Here is a 19,971-nt window from a genome sequence, read left to right on the forward strand (position 1 = left end):
ATGGCATTAGACTTAATTCACAAACGATATTCAATTATAATTCAATAAACGTTATACAGCTACAAACATGTATGGTGCATAACATATTCGGGTCATTACTTCGAACCTGGTAAACTTCATAATAATAATTCTTGACTTACTTAACTGATAACGACACATAATTTCGTGACAGTAATTACTCAAACAATAATAAAATAAACATACTTCTTTGTGACACTTTGGCATGACGCCAATGCTTCGTTATCTCGATTGGATATCTTACATTCTTCATCGAAAATGAGCCTAGAAGTTTCAGCTTAACAACCAGTCGTTGAAACTACGAATTTTACATACCCATGACAGAGATTGCTGATGGTTTGTCGTCAGATCAACGGAGGATCAGATTTAATACGGGGTGTTCCTATTAGCGCTCGGAAGCAGAGTTTCCACTTAATCCTGTATTATTATAACTGTAAAATTCCATTGTAGATTAAGATTAGTGCTAAATATGAAGTATAATAAGAGTAATTTGATATAATCGTTTTAATGTATGTAAAAGAGTTCAGTTTCTTAAATATAAATAGTAACTAAAATGTATATAAAAGATAATAATATAAAAATAATAATACGAGAAAGAGAAATCGATACTTCGAGTTATGGGTCTATGTTGAAAATAAGTGATAACTGCCCTTTGGATCAGTTAAATTGGGAGAAATATGGTGTAGCAATGTTACTAACACTTTTTCAAGGTGTAACCAGTCTTCCTCTTTCAGCATTTGCCCAAAGAGACCTATATATAACGTAAATATATATCTCTTATATCTTTAATTTCTCGATGATATCTCATTGTGAAAAATTTCCTTTTTCCTTGTCGTCTCGGCATACCTACTGTACATACGTTACGACAATATTGTGTGTCTGAAATCAATGTCCTTTTAACAAATCGACATATATGTACCATATATTCCAGCAGTGTATTTATATTCCTGTCGATGGTAGAATGAATAATACGAGATCACAACTTTATCGTTGGCATATGAATTGATTGAGTAGTTTGGTATTCATCAATCGTGTCGCGTCGTGCCGGTACTCACTCGCGTTCCTTCCATAATTGGTAAGTAGCTCGTGTCTGTTATAGAAGACGTTGTACCAAACTGGATGTCTAGACCTTTACCATAGAATATTAATAGTACCTTTATCTTGAATATTGTTCGAGCAATTAGAGAGAGTATTCGTGCAGGTTGTGTATAGGGTTGTTACGCATTGTAACCGCCTAACAACTAGCCGTAACTATTTTCCAACTTTGACGGGCAAAAGTTTTCAAATTCGTTAACCCTTCCCTACTGGTAGCAAAAAGAATATTCTACAAATTTTTATTGCGTTTATTTATTTAAAATTTTTAATATTACACCGACCTTACATAACTTATCTAATGTTAGGTATAAATAGTAGAATTTACTTTGATACAGTGTAGATATGAAGGAATGGATTGAATTTCCTACTTTAACGTAAAAAATCGGAAACTTTGGGCTGTCATCAGGAAAATACATCTATCACACGGCAAAACTTCTGTTGATAGTGAAAGAAACTGCCTTAATCAGGGCAGATATTACAGGGGGACGGCGTCTTTTCTGCAAGATTATGATGAGCCCATGGAAAACAGGCCTCTAATATGCCTTTATATTCCAATTTCCCTGACAAAAGTGTCCCTCGCGACACAGACTTAATATTTGACATCATTTTTTAGTCTTCTATTATTTTATTTTATTTGAATTTTTCTCTATCTTGGCCGAGAATAGGTAAAAGCTTCAAGGGAGTTAGTAATATACATCTGAGTGCATTGTTGTATTACCCAGGTGTAACACATGTTGGACCAGCTTTTGGACCATACAAAACCAATGTTGACTTGAGCGAGAAAAAGGGATAACCCGGTGAGCATTATTTTACCCTTAATCTCTAATCGTTTACCCTCTGGAGAAACAAAAAAAAGAAATTTCTTCGTTTGGTAGTGGGAGCGCCCAAACCCTCCATTTCAGATCTGAAATGTCAACAACGCGGTACGCCGCCTAATTCCTTTGTTTGTGTTTAGGTACATACGTATTAAAATGAGGTAGAGACATATATATATATAAATACCATACTATACTTTGAATAGTTATTAACCATAGTTAGTTGTAAATCCATGTCAAATTTTTTTAAATATAACCGCATTTAATACTAGTACAATGCCCTCCAGAAAATTAGTAACAAACAGGATTGAATCAAACTTCGTTTTTTTTCCAATGTCTTTGATGAAGATCCTTGTCAAGAGAACGCACCTTCTTTGTAACTAAACTTCCGACTGTATTCTGTATAAAACTCTTAAATTAAGCGTCTATGTCTATGTAAATTATGTGTAGTGCTAACTTAAAAATAAGGTCTGAAAGAAAATTCGGTTTTTATTCCTGTAACGTTTAACAGCCCCTGGAAAACCAAGAACTTTACCCTAGATTTGAATTTTCTCAAATTTTTCAAATTTTTTCACTTTTTTCTCGCTGATGCAACATTCGTTCTGTATGGTACAAAAACTGGTCCAACATGTGTTACACCTAGATAGATACTTGTATTAGATATACTACCTATAGTTCCTTTACTATTTTCAATAATTAATCATTTGTGGTCTGTTATCGCGCATTTTCCCATCTGATACTCTTTTTATGGAGTATTTTGAAGTAACTTACGGCAATAGCTAAAAAGGGGTTTTTCAGTAAAAAATGATTTACGTTTCGCGATCGGTACATTCGCGGGCTGTCCGGACGATCCACTATGGGTCCATACAAAGTTTGCGACATGAGTTGCATTGTGTCACAATGATTGGGAGATGAATGTCTCGAAAAAGACCAAAAAGAATTAGATACCATATATAGTTCCAGAAAAGAGGCATTCTTGTCAGCTTCAGTAGTTGATACATACCTACCCTATGGGGTCCAGCTTAATCCTGTTGTACGTGTTAGACCCTTACCTTCCTCTATAGTGCATAAAACAATCTGCAGACTTTTTTTTTATTCTCAAGCATATATGGAGATAAACAAATATAGCATTAACCTTCCATGTATGGTAAAATTAGACTAGAAAGCCCAAGTAAATCAGAGCACAGGTTTTTAGGGAGGTAATGAAAAACCATGGTAGAGCATTTTTCATATTGGTGAAATGATATTTTAAGAAAAGTATAAAATGGACTTATTTTTTCTCTACTGGGGACCCTGGCAGTTGATTTTTGTTTTTAATATTTTATCTTCAAACAAAAAGGAAGAAAACCAGTAACATAAGCAACAACAAAATGAAATCAGTTGCCATAAAACTTTTACTTGGACTTTTAGTTCAATCTGCTACGTCTTCTGCTCTTTTACAGATTTCTTCCGATACTCTTCTGGACGAAGAAAAAACCATTTCCGGCGATATTACAGTTAATGCTGGCTCTTCTTTAATGATAAACCATGATGCTGAGTTATCCATCGAAAGTGGTACCATTGCAAACAACGGTAATCTATGTATCGGTACAACTGATACTGTAAGTGAGATGTCAATTGATATTGTTGCCAGAAATATCAACAACAAGGGAAACTTAATTATTGATAATGGAGACAGTGGTGATACTTCTACCAAGGTGACAATTGGGTCATTGATTAACAGCGGGTTTTTACGTATGAATTTAAAGGACTCTAGTGAATCTTTCTCCGTTACTAAAAACTTTATCAATAGTGGTTATATTTTGCTAGGCCATGTTAGTGAGTTTGATAGTTTGTTGACATTTGAAGCCCCAAAGACCGGTATCCAAAACAATGGCACTATTGACGTTAGTGGTACTAATGTTACCATCAATGCTCCAATCACAGGTGGTGGTTGTATTTATGGAAATAGCATGGGTACTGATTTGACTATTGACACTGATTATTCCCTTGATCAGACGTTTTGGATGGAGAGTTCAGGTACAGATTCAAAAATTACGTTATTGGGTAGTGGTAAAAATATTCCTATTATCAGAGGGTTCGGTAAGAAATCAATGATTGTATTAGGTAGAAACATTCCTACTTACAACGGTACTCTAACTCAACCATCCTATGATCCTGCCACAGGTATTGTGACCATTTCTAACATGTACGGTACTTTCCGAATTGACATTGGTAAGGGGTACGATGGAAGTAAAATCAGTGCTGCTGAACAAACTACTTGTGGCTCAGGTTCTTGTTACGCTCCTTCTTTGCAGTATAATGGGGTGGAACCAGCTGCAGCAACTGAGAGACCAGCCAAGTGTGCTGCCAACCCAGACCTTTCTATGGCAGTATGCAGCACTTGTGTTTCTCCTTCTTCCTCTTCAGCTGTTTTCTCATCCCAACATTCAACCAGCTCTTCTGTTTCGGTTCCAGCGACTTCTATTCAGACAACTTCATCTGCTGTGGCGCAACACACTGTTTCTAAAGGTACCTCCTCTACCACCAATGATAATGGACAATGTGTTGTTACTGAAATCTCAACGGAATATTTTTCTACATTACATACTACTACTTATTTCTATACCACTGCTTCAACAATTACCGCTCCAGTGACAAGTACCTTTATTACTACTACTTACAGTAAGGTTTAGAACCCCGCCCCCCTTCCGCCAAATGGATAATTTCATTGCTTGGCTGGTTTTTCAAATTGATAACGTGAAGTATACCCTTTTTTTCTATATAGCTTTTAACTTATAAGCAAATGTATATATGTATACATGATGGACATAGTAATCTGGTATTTGTTGATATATAACTCTTAATATCTTCGTGACAGCTTAGATGAAATGAAACTAGACTGTATATTTATTAATAGCCAGACACACGCAACACATTGGGCTTAATGGTTCTATTCTACTTTTTTATCAATGATAGCTTAGGAAGCTTCAGTAAGGGAAAAACAAATGGATCACTTGGCCTTGAAACCATTTATATTCGAAGAGTATGAGCTCGAGTTTCAAAAATGGAATATATGCCTATTGAATTAGCGTAAATATGTGCTGTAATTTATGGTAGGTAGTTATGGTGTCATAGTAAGGTTGACGTCTCTCTTGTGTATGGATTGATAGTCTGAAATATTATGAGTTTATGACGTTTGTTGGAATACATGTAATAATTGTTGCGAACAACGTAAAACATAGCGTATGAATTCATACCGACTAATCTATTTATAATATCTGGGAAATTTTCTATTAAAGCTTTGAAAGTCTTATATTTGAGATTGTATCCTACTATCCGATGCATATAATGCAATTTTAAAGTAACGAAGGATTAAGTACTCAATTAATCAAGTAAGTAAATAAGTACTTTATCACAAGAATGCAATCATAAAAAGAACACCGACATAAACAAGAACTAAGGAAGTCAAGCCGATTAAACTGACGGCATAGTCATGGTTAGACAGTGTCCCCAACACTGCCACTACAAAACTTTTGATGATTTCTGATTATGTCATGTCTAAAACATCTATTACGTGAAAGAGATCATTATCGTGAAATTGACACATTAGATTGTGCTTGACTGTTGTATTATTGTATTTGAAGTCTACACAATCTTTTCTGCGGGTACCACCAATTGCAAGCAGACCAAACACTTCCTTATTTGTTCGGAGATGAGATCATGCTAGTACTGATTTTCTATCTGAACTGTCTCGCAGGTTTATATAAGGCGCAAACGAGGCGACATATCAGATTGATAAATTTCCTTAATCTTTTGATCCGATATCCCAAGCAATTAGGGTCTAAAGGCCAGGTATTAGTATTCGAGATAAAAGAATTTCCATAGAAGTATACGTAATATATTCATACCGTTATCTTGCGTTATTTTCTATTTAGGGATGTATAGGTAACACTTTCTAAACATCAATATGTATGGACTACAAAATCCAACAAGATAGCACGCGTCATGCTGCCCAAGGTCTGTATAGAGAAGAAAAAGGTCGAAGAGGTAACGTATATATGTATAAAATACAGATGATTTTTTCTTTCTTAGAGTTCAAAATGTTGTTAGTGCACCAGTGTAAAAACAAATAATAAACCCCACTTCAAACTTCGTTGGTGTTGTCATTTCTCAGAACAATCGGTTCAGCAGATTTTAGTGAAAAGCAAATAATACGTATATCTTTTCGAAATAAGCAAAGAAAAACTCTTTATCCTGCATACGTGAAAATAATACACAGATGTCGGTTTCTTGATACTTATAATGAACGTTATAAGTTACTAATCAAAGGATTCAAAATGAACTTCTTTTCATTAGGAATCGCAACGGGGGATACAAAGACTGCTTGGAAAATTCAAAAAATAAAACCTTGAAGTATATGTCAAAGATAAAGCCAGGATTGAATAATACCAGAAATTTATATTAATTGAATTGTCAATCGTTCCTTACCATATGACATCATTCAGTAACGGCCCTTTCTGGGAATAATAAACTAAGGCACGTTTATGTTATGAGTATTTGATTATCATCCGGCAGTTTTAATGCATTTACCGTTGCCTGTTTTATTCTATCTTCTTAAGTAATGTAACATCAGCATCTTCTACAACAACTTCAAATTCGTTAGTATCTTTCCTTGTATTTTTCATTTCATCTATAGCTACTGCTATTGTATTGCTTTTAATATTGATTTCGCCTATTTGTCTCCTTATGGAATTTAAAATCGTTTGCGTAGCTGATTCGATATATTGTGAACGGGAGTTCGGTCTAGGGGCAGATAGAATATCTGTCTGTTCATTATTTATCATACTGTCAGGAACTTCGTCTTCCTTCTGTTTCAATGCCGTTTTCCCTCCCAATATATTCATGATTTCTTCTGTAGAACAATTTTCCTCACTATCGATATACAATTGCTGTAATTGATTTGTTAAGAATTTCATGGTATCATCTAATGGTTTTAAAGAATTAAAGATTTCTGTATATTTCGTTTCATCCTTATTACAGTGAATCATCATTTGTACTAAGTTCTTGAATTTTTTCACTTTGATAATGAGTTTCTTAACTTTTATAATTTCTGATTTTAGTTTAATATTTTTAGAGAATTCTTCTTCAATTTTCAGTACAGTATCTTGAAATTCTAGTTCATTCTTTCTTTGTTCTCTCTCGTTTACTATAACGAGACCTCGTTGGTATGGTAACCTAAACACATCTTTCTTTGTATCTAATAAGTCTTGTGGTATTCGTAGCACATTTCTTAAAATATACAGTTCCAATTTATCGAAATTTTTATCGACGGAATATTCCAAAAGAGTTTCCAGTTTAGCCATCCCGATCTTAATCTCTTCAGTATAATCTTTCCCTTGAACTATACTCTTCCTTATTAAATACTTTTCCATGGCAGCGGTACATCGATACATTATTTCATTGACAGCATTAATTATATCGTCAACCAAAGATACCGGTGGATATTGTAGAAAGCTAGTCAATATTGACGTTGATTCCATAGTAGGCGCCGCCATTGTTTGTTTATTGTTATGCAGTAAATCAAGCAACCCTATGTCACTAATGATAATTCCCCTTTTAATAGTGGGTAGGTTCACCTCTTTGTCTTCACTCTTATGTTTATCGTAGTTCCCTCTTGTTCTCGAACTGCTTACAGTTATAGCCTTCAATCCATAACTCCAAAATATTTTCTATTCCTCTCTTTAAAGTTGGCGCGTGCCGTTAATGTTAATAGTGACATTATAAGACAACTGTTAAAAGTGTATCCCAGTACATACATACGTCAACTTTGCCTTCACATCTTTAATCAATAACTGTTCTGTATGGTCACTTCTGCCATTTCGTTTTCTATATAAATATAGAGTGTTTAATTAAATAATAATCCTTCCGAACTTGCACTAATTTATCATCGGACACCTTAAATTCCTTTTAAAAAAGGTAAAAGTAAACACTTTTCTTCGACTTTGGTAAATTGTTTTCAAACCAGACACCAGACCCCAACAAGCTTGTTGTTATGGGTGTTGTATATTGATATAGATGGTTTAGAAAGCTCTATAAAGAAAATTAAAAAGAGAGCTAAGCAAAAGATTACAATCTGAGTCCGCCTCTCTCTATCTATATTTCTATTACACCTCAATATGTTCTATTTCTGAAAAATAAAGAGATATATAAGAAGATAAGAAAATTTTGCCTTGGAGTCTACCTTATTCTTCTTTTCTTATATCTAGAAATTTATTGGATTTATAAAGAGGTAACCACTAAGCTATTGTCAGAAGAAAAAATTACGTTCAACAAGCATTACTCTTAATTCCGAATGACAATGACCTCAGTCAAACACATTATTGATTTCTCCTAGTTTAAGGGAGATGTCTAGATGGTTTACAGTATTCTTCTACCTTCGATCCTGGCATCATCCTCGACCTTAAAACCGTTATGCTTCGAAAGGACGGGAACGCAGTCGAACAAGCAATTCATTCCCAAGACAACCAAGGGGTTTTTGAGCCTTGTAAAATATGATATCATCATGTTAATTCGCCAAGAGCAAAAAAGTTGCCAAGTCTGAATTAGATCACATATAATGGAAAAAGCGGAGTTAGTTTGTGTTGGTGTTGCTCCCTTAATATTCGATTACCTCATTCGGGTTTTTGTGGATGGTGTGCGGGCGCTATCATGTTTAATGTTTTTGAAGAGATCGGAGTTTGTTTTTTTGTTTTGGTGACAGCCGTTGTTTGGTTCTGCGAGGCTTTCACTGCGGCGTCACACTATCTTCTCTGACACCATCTATACATTGGCAAAATGAATACAATAGTGGTATCAGGACCTGACTATCAGATAGAAAATGATATTCCTTCCTTATCGTTGGTAGTTTTGGAAAACAATTAATGCAAAGTACCTATTATGGGAATAAATAAGGGCACATTCTGAAGTTATTAACCGATTAATTACGTGCCTGCGCAAAAATACAAGAAAAATACAGCGAAAACAAAAACAGAAACACTCCAAGTCCAGCATATTGAGGTTCAGAACCTTCGTTAATCCTAAAATGGCCTTCCAAACATTGGAAAAAAAAATTGGATGTTCTTTTAAAATACAAGTCAACTTTTCCTTCAATTGAAGTTATCGACTTTTTTCCCCAAATATAAAAAGGCCTTTGACTTTCCAATAATTGTTTTCTTCCCTTCATACTCTTTCTTATTAATCAAGAGTTTGATGTTATAATTTTTATCAAGTTTTATAAAAAACAAATTTAATAAAGATTAATCTGTCATTCGCTCAATAATCAAAGACTAAAAATAATAACCAATTTAATTTCAAACTAGTTGATTGTTATTTATTGCTATAACAAAAAATATATAAACCAAAACAATAACTATAACAAAGAAATGAAGTACTTCCTGAAATATAGTGGAATCTGGGGACGAGGAAGAGAACGTTAAATTCATGGCCAAACGGTCTAGGATATGATGACGAAAAACTGGCCGAAAGAAAGGGTGAACGTCCTATTTACTCTCCAAGTTTTGTTAATCCAAGAGAAATAGTGTTTGCCCCGAATGCCCCTTATCTCTGGGGAGCATATTCGGTAGCAAAACCTAATGGTTTATTTCCTGATGGGAACGATATAGGAAGACCAGTACAGTTTTTTTCTGCCACTTCTGAAGATTTTATTGACGATGACACTGATGACGGAAAAGTCCCTTGCCCTTTGTGTCCGAAAAGATTGGCGACTGTCTCTCACATGAAGCAACACTTTCGTGATAAGCACACGGATATCCGACACTACGCTTGCGACGTGTGCGGAGAACGGTTCAAAAGGTCGGACCACGTAACGAAGCATTTGAACGGAAAAAATGCCTGCAAAGGACCGCAACCTAATAAGGAATAAAACATTGGGTCTTTGTTTTACTTTTGTTAACATTCTGTCTTAGTAAAGTATTATATACCTATGTAACCACTTTTATTAGACAAATAAGCCACAAAAACATTAGGATAAACAGGCTCTATGTAATATATTACGTCTAATATATAAAATATTTTCTGGACAGGAAATGCGGAACTTCTATACAGCTTTATATGAATGCGTAGTTATTTGTAACCGACAGAACGGGATCATCAGGCGGAGCGGCTTAGAGAAAGTAGATAGTAATTAATAATAGAATACTAATGCTGTTTAAGCTACCGCGTAATTTGGAACTTCGATTTAGTTTAAGATAGGCTCATAAAGATGCTTGTTTTCTCTTTTCTTATCAACATATTATATAAACTTGACATAAGAAATTAAAGTTACATATACTTTTACAAACAAAAATGTAACTATTTCTTTAAAATAGTAACTACATCTTCATCTTCTAAAATATGACTCAACCCAACGTACTGCGGTTGATGCTTAACACTACTACCATAAACCAATGCATTTCTGAAATCATCGACCAAAGATTTATGAATTTGATTACAAAAATCTCTGACTGAGCAACGATCAGATCTTAAGACAACCGGATCTGTAAAATCTGGAATTCTACCTTTTGGCTTTGTGTAAATACGGACTAGATTTAATCGATCCCACATAACTTGCAATAGTTCATCCAAATTCCATTCTTTCCCAGAAGATATAGGAACTGCATTTGGGATTCTATATAGTAATTCTAATTCTTCCAATGATAAAGAATCAATCTTGTTTAAGACGTAAATTGCTGGCATATATCTTCTACTTGGAGCCTCTAAAACATCAATTAAGTCATCGACGGTAGCGTCACATCTAAATGCCAACTCTGCACTATTTATTCTATATTCACTCATGACAGCTCTAATTTCATCAGCTCCCAAATGAGTTAATGGAACAGTATTGGTAATGGAGATACCACCTTTCTCTTTCTTTTTAATTAAAATATCTGGAGGTGTCTTGTTTAAACGGATACCAACACCTTCCAATTCTTTCTCAATAATTTGTTTATGCTGTAATGGTTTGTTCACATCTAAGACAATAAATAACAGATTACATGTTCTTGCAACAGCAATTACTTGTTTACCACGGCCACGTCCATCCTTGGCACCATCGATAATACCAGGTAAATCTAACATTTGAATCTTTGCACCCTTGTAACGAATAACACCAGGCACTGTTACTAAAGTGGTAAATTCATATTCTGCCACTTCAGATTCTGTCCCAGTCAATTTAGATAATAAAGTCGATTTACCGACTGACGGGAACCCCACGAACCCAACACTGGCGACACCTGTTCTTGCAACATCAAAACCAACCCCAGCACCACCTCCGGAACCTGCAGACGCACTGGTTAACAGTTCTCTTCTTAATTTGGCTAATTTAGCCTTTAATTGACCCAAATGGAAAGAAGTGGCTTTGTTCTTTTGGGTCTTGGCCATTTCATCTTCGATGGCCTTTATTTTTCTACAGTTGTAGACATGGTGGTATCAATGAATTTATAATATACAGTTACTGGTTCCCTCTGCCAAGATTGATCTTTATGTTGACTAAAAATCTTCAGAGTTAATGCTTCTTCTCTATACAATTTTGCTAAATATCTGTTCAAAATCTCAATCTCATCGATTTTTCAATTGTCCATATGTTGAAAAAAAAGTATAGACGTAAAAAATGATCAGTTTGGGATACCCGCAAAATACATTATGGGTAATACAAATGAACGAGCCTCTTTCTTTGGTTAATACAGAAAGTGTTACTAATAGTAGGAGTAAGAGAGGTATTATCTATTTTAAAGCAAATGTATTACTATATATTATTGTACAAACCGTTTACAAAATAATGTATTAATTGATATCTATTATTTTTTATGCTATTTTATTTTATTACTATTTTTTTTTGCTACTACCGTTTCATACTGCGTTTGGAACCTTGGCCAAAATATCGAATGAACCTGTCCCGACATTGTTTAATTTACCCATAACAATTCTAGCAGATGGACTCTCTAGTTCTTCACGCTCATTGTCCAAAACAGCCTTAGTCAAAAATTGTAAAGTAGTTTCATATGACATTTTCATTAATGAGGAAGTTGAAGATTCCATACCTTGTCTATTGAAAGCTAAGTAAGTACCTTGTCTTGTCATCATATCGGCAATTAAATCTAAATGTCTATATGAAACAGAAATAGCATAACGTGAGAAAACATTGTTTATTTCATTAACAATAGTATTTCTAGCAGCTTCAACACCGTATGTCTTCAACACTGAAGCAACATCATTGGAAGTAATACCGTCAACGTCAATGAAAGCTTCTTGGTCCCACATAGCTTCGAAGTTAACACCTTCTGTAACTAATACACGTTTACCATTTTCTGGTTCTGGGTGAACACAACGGTCAATATGTGGAACTTCTCTGATAATACATTTTTTACAAATATCTTCAATAATGTTAACCATTAATAACTTTTCAGTATCAGCGGCCAATTCAATTCTAAATTCACACCATTTACCGTGTTCATCATCGAAATTATATTTGGTAACAAATCTATGATTGGTGACCATAGCAGATTGACGATCACGTTGAGTTTTCGTCATATTCTTATTTGCTTCGGCAATAGTAGAATCAAGATAGTTATCCATATCGACATCCTCGGATTCTTCATTATCAGAAACGGATTCAGCATCTGAATTCATGTCAGAATTCATTTCTTCATCTGACTTTTCAGCTTCTCTCATTGTTTCAAGTTCATCATCATCTGGATCTTCGTAAGAAACAGCTTGCTTAGTCTTCTTTTGATAATCTTCCTCGTCACCATCTTCAGCAGATTTCTTAGAATTGATGGTTTCCATAGCACCTAAAGCAGTTTGAGACTTTGGAACAGCAATACCAATATCAAGAACAGTGGTTTTCTTTTGCTTCTTAACTTCTTTAACAATAACCGCTTCAAGAGCATGAATGAATTTGACAGCTATCACATTTTGTAATTCAACCTTAGAAACATCATATTCACCATTGTATTCTTCTTCGTCAAAGAATTTCATATTAATAGCATAGGAACGTGCGCTTGTGTTATTAGCAGTAGAACCAGTAGTTTCAGTAACTGTTACTTTATCTATAACTTCACTTAAGACAACCTTAGAAATAGATTTACAGAAAGTATCAGCTTGCTCATCAGAAACATCTTGCCATATAGGTAAAGTCATTTGAGGAGTTTTGATCGCAGCAGAAGCTGTCATAATAATTTCTCTCATACGTGGAATACCTAATGTAACGTTAGCAGCACCGTGACCAGCAAAATGGAAAGTATTCAATGTCATCTGAGTAGATGGCTCACCAACAGATTGGGAGGCAATAATACCAACAGCTTCACCTGGATTGATTAGAGAACGCATATATTTCAATTGCATCAAGGCTCTGAATTTCTTTTCACTGACGTTGTCATGAGATTTGAATAATTTTGAATTCTTGTCCAAATAAGATTCTAATTTATCTTGAAACTTTTCAGAAACAGAACCTAAGTATTTAGCAGGGTTAAATTTAGACAATACCGGATCATACTTGGTTGCATTTTTATGATGAGCTTCTTTAGCGTGTTTCTTTCTATTTTTCAAAGTCTTCTTAGAATATTTCAAAGCCGTTTCCACATCAAGATGCTCAATCAATGCTGATGGATTATATTTATTTAATAATGCATCGTAGTTATCTAAACAGAAATCGAATTCAGTCATGTGCGATTCCTTTGTAACATCGACTGCATCACCACCATACAAGAATTGAATTAAAGTACCATCACCATCTCTAACACTGTTATCGTAAGATACATGTACACCTTCTAGCTGCTTCGTCAAACAACGTTGTAAATAACCAGATCTTGATGTTTTAACTGCAGTATCAATCAAACCTTCACGACCTGCCATACAATGGAAATAGTATTCTTGAGGTTTAATACCAGAGTAGAAACGACCCTTGATATAACCACCAGCCATAGCATCCGTTTCATATGGTTTGAAGGATGGCAAAGTTTTACCACTTACCATAACTGGAACTCTTCTACCTTCTAAAGCTTGTTGACCCAATAAACACATAATTTGGGAAACGTTAACATTGGAACCCTTAGCACCAGATAATGCCATAGCTTGCATAGAGTTGTAAGGGAACTTCTTCATTGTACCGTCAGGAACACACTTCGAAACAACTTTAGATGTAATGGAGTTAACCTTAGAAGAAGTGACAGCATCTAAAATACCAGACTTGTTGTTATCACGTAGGATTTCTTCTAGACGTTTCAATAATTCTGCATCATCAGCAGCAGTATCTTTATCAAGATTTGTAACTTCAGCGGCAGCTTCACGACCAGTATCAACGGATGTTTTCAAAATATCAGATCTCCATTTATTACCTTCTTCACTTAAACGTAAATCATCCATACCACAAGTGAATGCAGTGGACATAATGTAATTCGTAAATAGTCTTCCTAAAACTGACAAGACTTTGGCAGCAATACTTGGACCATAGACTTCATGCAAAGAATGAACAATACCGAACTTGGAAGCACCATATTGAGATTTATCTAAAATACCACATAATAACTCACCATTCTTGAAAAGAACTTCATTTTCGTTGGAGCTCTTACCCCAGTATTCATTCTTAATTTTGTTAGACGATGTTAAATTAATACCTGGCATATCAGCGGGAGTAACATTCAACAAAACAGTACTAATGATTTGTTTACCAGTCCACAATGGAACAGGCTTATAAATAGTAGGTGGAAGAGTAATCAGTTTTGGTCTAGTGGCATGGCCATCTTCGGGACGAATACATCCATAGATATATTGCTGATATTGTTCTCTAGTGAAGAAACTATCTTTACTTGTTAACCAAACACCAGCTGAAATATGATCTTGAATCAAACCTCTCACTGGGGAACCTGAAGTGGGAGTTAAATATTGTGAATCAGTGTTTGCTAAGTTGAAAGCTTCAGCTCTTGCATTTTCATTTTGAGGAAAATGCATATTCATTTCATCACCATCGAAATCGGCATTATAAGCACCAGTATTGGCATAATGTAAACGTAAAGTTTTTTCACCAGGTAGAACTCTAACTTTATGACCCATCATGGAAGCTTTATGTAAAGTAGGTTGACGATTCATAATGACAATATCTCTATTTTTGATGTGACGATAAACTTTTTTATTCAAAGTATGAGTTCCAACGTTAGAAGAGGGAGTCATTAATTGGTTAGCTAAAGCTTTACGTTGTTCAGCAGACATACCGACTAAGGAAACTAACGAACCATCTTCATTTTGAATTTGAGCTGCACCTGGCCATTTATCTGGACCGTTAATAACTGCTTGACGTAATTCAGCGATATTGTAAGAAGTGACTGGTTCGGGATAGGTCAATTTGGTAGCAAAGACTGGTGGGACACCAATTTCGTTAGTCTCAATATTTGGATCTGGAGAAATGACGGAACGTGCAGCGTAATTAACACGCTTACCCATCATGTGTTTTCTAAATAGACCTTCTTTCTTTTCTAAAGCTTGTTTGACACCTGGAATTGGAACCTTACCACCGGTGGTACCTTGAGCTTTCGTTGAATCAATAAAAGCGTTAACATCGTTTTGTATGGTAACAAAAGCATTCATCAATCTGCTGAAAATAACTCTTCTGTCGTCAACGGACACTTTATCCTTTTGTAATTTTGACATTTCATCGTTTAAGTCTCTGATGAGTAGAGCGGTAGTTAAGATCTTAGATAACAATTGATTTTGACTATTTTCATGGATTTCATCACCCAATTTGGATGGCAAACGGAATCTTGTTGGTGGAACCACTATGACATCCATAAAGAACATATCAGCTGAAATTGGGGTAGACGACACGTTTGGTTTAGAATGGAAAATATACTTGAAGATATTTTGTTCTTTTCTAAACACAGCTCTTAAGATATTTCGAACTTCGGTGGAAAGAATATATGTAGACCCAGTCTTAGGTCTAACAGTTGGATTTCTACCTAGATCAAAACCATTTTCATTTTCATCATCTTTTGTGGTTTCTCCGTTTAATGCTTTAGATTGGTTTTGTTTCTTGATCATATCTTGACGAATAAACCCTCTAACTCTATTGTTGGTCAATTGCTTTTCATTTAAAGCGGTTTCAAAAATCTTGGTGAACCCATCCTTTCTGAATTTTGGAGAGAACATACCACAGTTATCACACTTACCTCTAGTTAATAATTTCTTATGGAATTCATGTATGAGATTTTTACGTTCATCATTCACGGTGGCAGTAAAGATACCTCTTTCGGTGGTTCTACCTTCAGATATAGCAGTAGCAATGACTACTTCTACGTATTCTTCACGTTTTTGTTGTAAATCCCTTAGAAGTTGAGCAGAGATATCATTTGCATCCCTCTTTGTTGTAGATTCATTAAGTTTGTTATCTTCAATAGCTTCATCTTCTTCCGCTTGAGCGTTTTCCAAAAAGTCCTTTAGATCTCCAATATTAATATCATCAATCTTGTAGGATTCATCAATCAAACCGTATTGTAATAATCTTAATTTACAAGCAAATCTATGGACTTCAATCTGTTTCAGTTTCAAATGATGACAGAATAAACAAGATGTTCTCAAATAAATATATAATTGATTGAAAAATAATGGGTTATAACATGGGACTGGTAATTCGATATGACCTTGATGACCGGGACAAAACTTTTCATCTAAACCACAAGATGAACATAAATTTCTTAAAAAGGCACCTAATGACAAATCATAAAGACCACCAGAAATCGGATGACCTAGATTATCTAATACTGTTGGATTTGTGATCTGTTTGGCAGATAATTGTCGTATCTCTTCTGACGTTAAGATACCGAAATCCACGGAGGTGATTTCTGACCCCACAGGCTTTGAGATATCCATTTTTTTGGTTCGTTTGGAATAATTCTCCTAATTGATGTTCTTTTTATCACAGAGAAGAGCAGGTACTGAGTTGGAATTTATAATACTTTGAATATTCAATACTTAATGAATAAATATAGCTTACTATATATTTTTTCATATCTAAATCTTCTCAAAAACTAAAATGATAATAAGCTCATCGGAGAAAACTTTTTTTTTTAAATTTTTTTCAATTCGTTGGAGATGATAAAAACTTTTTGAAAAAGTGGAAACTAAAAAGAATATCCTGTCACGTGCCAGTCACATGATTGCATCTTTAGAAATGAGTCGGAGAGTTCCTCACAAAGAATAGGACTCTTAAAGCTTTTATATCATACTAAAGTTACTTACTGTATGCGAGTTACTACACCTTCTACTGATGTATTTAGTTGGCTTTCAAAAAAATACCAACTATCCAGACTAATCCCCATAAATACAAACTGTATATAATTCTTTGCCCTAAATGGTGTGGCACACTAAATAACTTTGATTTTAGCTGTCAGCACACCAACTCTATATTGATTTATACTTAGCCTAAGTAAGTATGAATACAAAAAAAAGATGAAAGGCGATGCAACGAGAGTGGCGCATGATAAAAAATGAAAGGTAGCAAAACTCCGGGCCAAAAAGGAAAAGAAGACCTCAACACCTAAGAACAATTAACGATACGATAGTGCCCCACACCTTCGCTGACCCACATAATATGATTAATAGTATCTAACCAAAGCTCCGTCTGTAGTATAATCGATTTTTCGTTTCTTCCCAGGATCTCGACCTTTCAAGTTTTAAGGGAGCGAAGGTGAACATAGTTGGGACATCAATTATGCATAGGACGCAAAGAAAAATCTTCAAAAAAAAAGCCAAATAATTAGAAAAGAGCATACATAACTCTTCATAATACAGAATAAGGTAAACTCTAGAAAATACAAAAACTTCTTAAATACATACTTTTTTGTTAATTATTGTCTTTAAATATTTCATTTATGTAATAAATTTGCCAAACTGCGAATCATTAAACCAGCCGATTTTCTCAAAAGCGGCATATAATCTAGAAGCTTTATTAACATCAATTTTACAAGCTTTTTGAGCATCTGTTCTTCTGAATGGCAATCCATTTTTAAACCTATAAAATTTCTCTAAGAATAATCTTCTCTTGGAATCCAAATACAAATCACATGGTAACCTTAATATTTCAGCTAATTTCAATTCAGCTGGATGTAATTGTTCCTTTAATGGATCATTGGAGAGATCCATTGGTGAACCTTTCCATTCTATCTTTAAACAGTTTATATTTGTTTGTGGTATTTCCGATGTTGATGGACAATAATTGGGTATTAATTTCCATGATTCATTTGGGATATATTGTGGGACTTTAGAAATTATCTCAAATGATGCTAAATGTTGTTGGTTGGAAGTTCCCGCAGGTGTAGAGTGATACCTAAATGGATTTCTCTTGAATTTAACGTTCGAATGATGGTGAGATGGAGCTGTTTTTGATGTTCTTTTCCTTTTTGCCATAATATTCCTTCTTGGAGTGTGTGTAATAAGAGGTAAATCGTCTAGTTCCTCGTTCGTAGCCTTGCCCTTTTTGTTTCTTTTGTGTCTTAAATTATAAGAGGAAGAAATTGGTTCTGTAGATGAAGATGAAGATGAAGGTGAAAACGTTACACTAGTTTTATGGTGCCTCCTATTTGGAAAGTTTGCAGTGGAATTCCTTTTTGCTTTAAAATTATATCCAGACTTACCAATATTTCTCAAATGATGAAACACTTTATATTGCGACAAGAAATCTATCATTGCTTTATTGTGTTCATCCATTGACATTCCTTCCAACCATGAAGGAGTCAAATAAAACACATCTATGTCATCATCTAATCTTTTTATTTCATTTTCCATTGAGTCATACTCTAAATTATAATAGGGATTTGAATCAATATTTGTTTTGGAATTCAAAGTTGGTGATAATGGAGGGGATGGAATAATTTGTTCATCCAATATGGAATCTATAGTAGAAGCTGATATTTCTTCATGTTTGTTATCATAATTCTTTGGAATCTCTTCTGTTAAGATATTTTTATGGCCTATATTTTTAGGTTGTTGTTTATCATTTTGATACAATTGAGTATAATGAGTTTGAGGGGAATTGAATATCATTCTTGTTATTTATTTACTTTGTTAATGTTCCTACTAACTTTCAAGTAGACAACTAAAAGCTTTTTACTTAGGAATGCCAAGAAACAATCGTTAAGAGGACAAACAGGGTATAGTTTATATAGGTGCATGATTTAATGAAGTCATCTGGAGTTAAAACCCCTGTGATCAATAGGCTAGTATTTCTAGCCAAGCCATACTCCTGAGTTTCGATGACATTAACAATGTCTAAATACGTAATTTATCCGAGAAAAGGGATCCAAGCCAGCTACATACTCCCACTCTGCTCTCCCGTAGCTTGACTAACAATTAGTCAGATGGAAACATGGGACCTAACATTTTCAATACTCCTTTTCGAAGAACGAACTGATGGGGTTCAGGGAGTAACCGGTTAAAATGGCTCAAAAAACCTCTGATGAAAACCTTCGAGTTGATCGCACTATCACTATGCCTGGTGCGGCGGTTTCTCCGAATGCAATACGTGGGGCTTATTCGTCGAGCAACTCCTCCATTCCTCGAAGAATTAAGGGAGGTCCATATCCATATTCATGATTCCAAGAACGGTGGGTGGCCTTCTACGGGAATATGCTGAATGAAAATTTCTTTGGGCGGGAGTAAGGAAGTGCCTTTTTCTGCGGCTATTTCTCGGGAAAGAAACAACCCGTTTTCGCGTCCACAATAAAGACAGAGTGCGGGGTAAGGATCTATGCTCTAAGGATAAAATATCATCGGCAATAACACTTACGTAACATTATTATTCTTTAGATAGTTCAGCTACTCTCGACGAAGTGAAGCACTTTGCATTAAAGAAATAATATTAGTACATGTGGAGAAACGCTGCCAGGTGAGTCAGGTTGATATCTTTAATATAAGCGTCAGAATTGTGACTTATTACTTAAATAGGGAAACAAAAGCCATTCAATAGTTAACAGCAAGTTTATCCCTCGGAAGCATCCAATCATTGATATCCTGTGTTATTCGTATTGTAAAATTCCAT

At 34.8% G+C, this 19,971-nt stretch overlaps 5 protein-coding genes across 5 annotated transcripts; 1 reads left to right on the plus strand and 4 right to left on the minus strand.

Annotated features, from left to right (window-relative positions):
• Positions 1-3,298: 3,298 nt before the first annotated feature.
• NDAI0H01170 (uncharacterized protein) lies at positions 3,299-4,603 on the plus strand (the record flags this gene model as incomplete). Its single annotated transcript, XM_003671486.1, has 1 exon — positions 3,299-4,603. One exon carries the CDS (start codon positions 3,299-3,301, stop codon positions 4,601-4,603), a length of 1,305 nt encoding a protein of 434 aa, XP_003671534.1.
• Positions 4,604-6,511: 1,908 nt separating this feature from the next.
• Positions 6,512-7,465, minus strand: MTW1 (MIND complex subunit MTW1; the record flags this gene model as incomplete). The annotated part of the gene is made up of 1 exon (XM_003671487.1): positions 6,512-7,465. One exon carries the CDS (start codon positions 7,463-7,465, stop codon positions 6,512-6,514), a length of 954 nt encoding a protein of 317 aa, XP_003671535.1.
• Positions 7,466-10,259: 2,794 nt separating this feature from the next.
• Positions 10,260-11,327, minus strand: RBG1 (GTP-binding protein RBG1; the record flags this gene model as incomplete). The annotated part of the gene is made up of 1 exon (XM_003671488.1): positions 10,260-11,327. One exon carries the CDS (start codon positions 11,325-11,327, stop codon positions 10,260-10,262), a length of 1,068 nt encoding a protein of 355 aa, XP_003671536.1.
• A 468-nt stretch (positions 11,328-11,795) lies between these two features.
• On the minus strand, positions 11,796-16,805 carry RPA190 (DNA-directed RNA polymerase I core subunit RPA190; the record flags this gene model as incomplete). Its single annotated transcript, XM_003671489.1, has 1 exon — positions 11,796-16,805. One exon carries the CDS (start codon positions 16,803-16,805, stop codon positions 11,796-11,798), a length of 5,010 nt encoding a protein of 1,669 aa, XP_003671537.1.
• A 999-nt stretch (positions 16,806-17,804) lies between these two features.
• NDAI0H01210 (SWIRM domain-containing protein) lies at positions 17,805-18,977 on the minus strand (the record flags this gene model as incomplete). Its single annotated transcript, XM_003671490.1, has 1 exon — positions 17,805-18,977. The coding sequence occupies one exon, from the start codon at positions 18,975-18,977 to the stop codon at positions 17,805-17,807; it is 1,173 nt and encodes a 390-aa protein (XP_003671538.1).
• Positions 18,978-19,971: the final 994 nt, after the last annotated feature.

This window comes from Naumovozyma dairenensis, chromosome 8 (assembly GCF_000227115.2).
Source record: "Naumovozyma dairenensis CBS 421 chromosome 8, complete genome".
In the NCBI taxonomy this organism is placed as follows: domain Eukaryota; kingdom Fungi; phylum Ascomycota; class Saccharomycetes; order Saccharomycetales; family Saccharomycetaceae; genus Naumovozyma; species Naumovozyma dairenensis.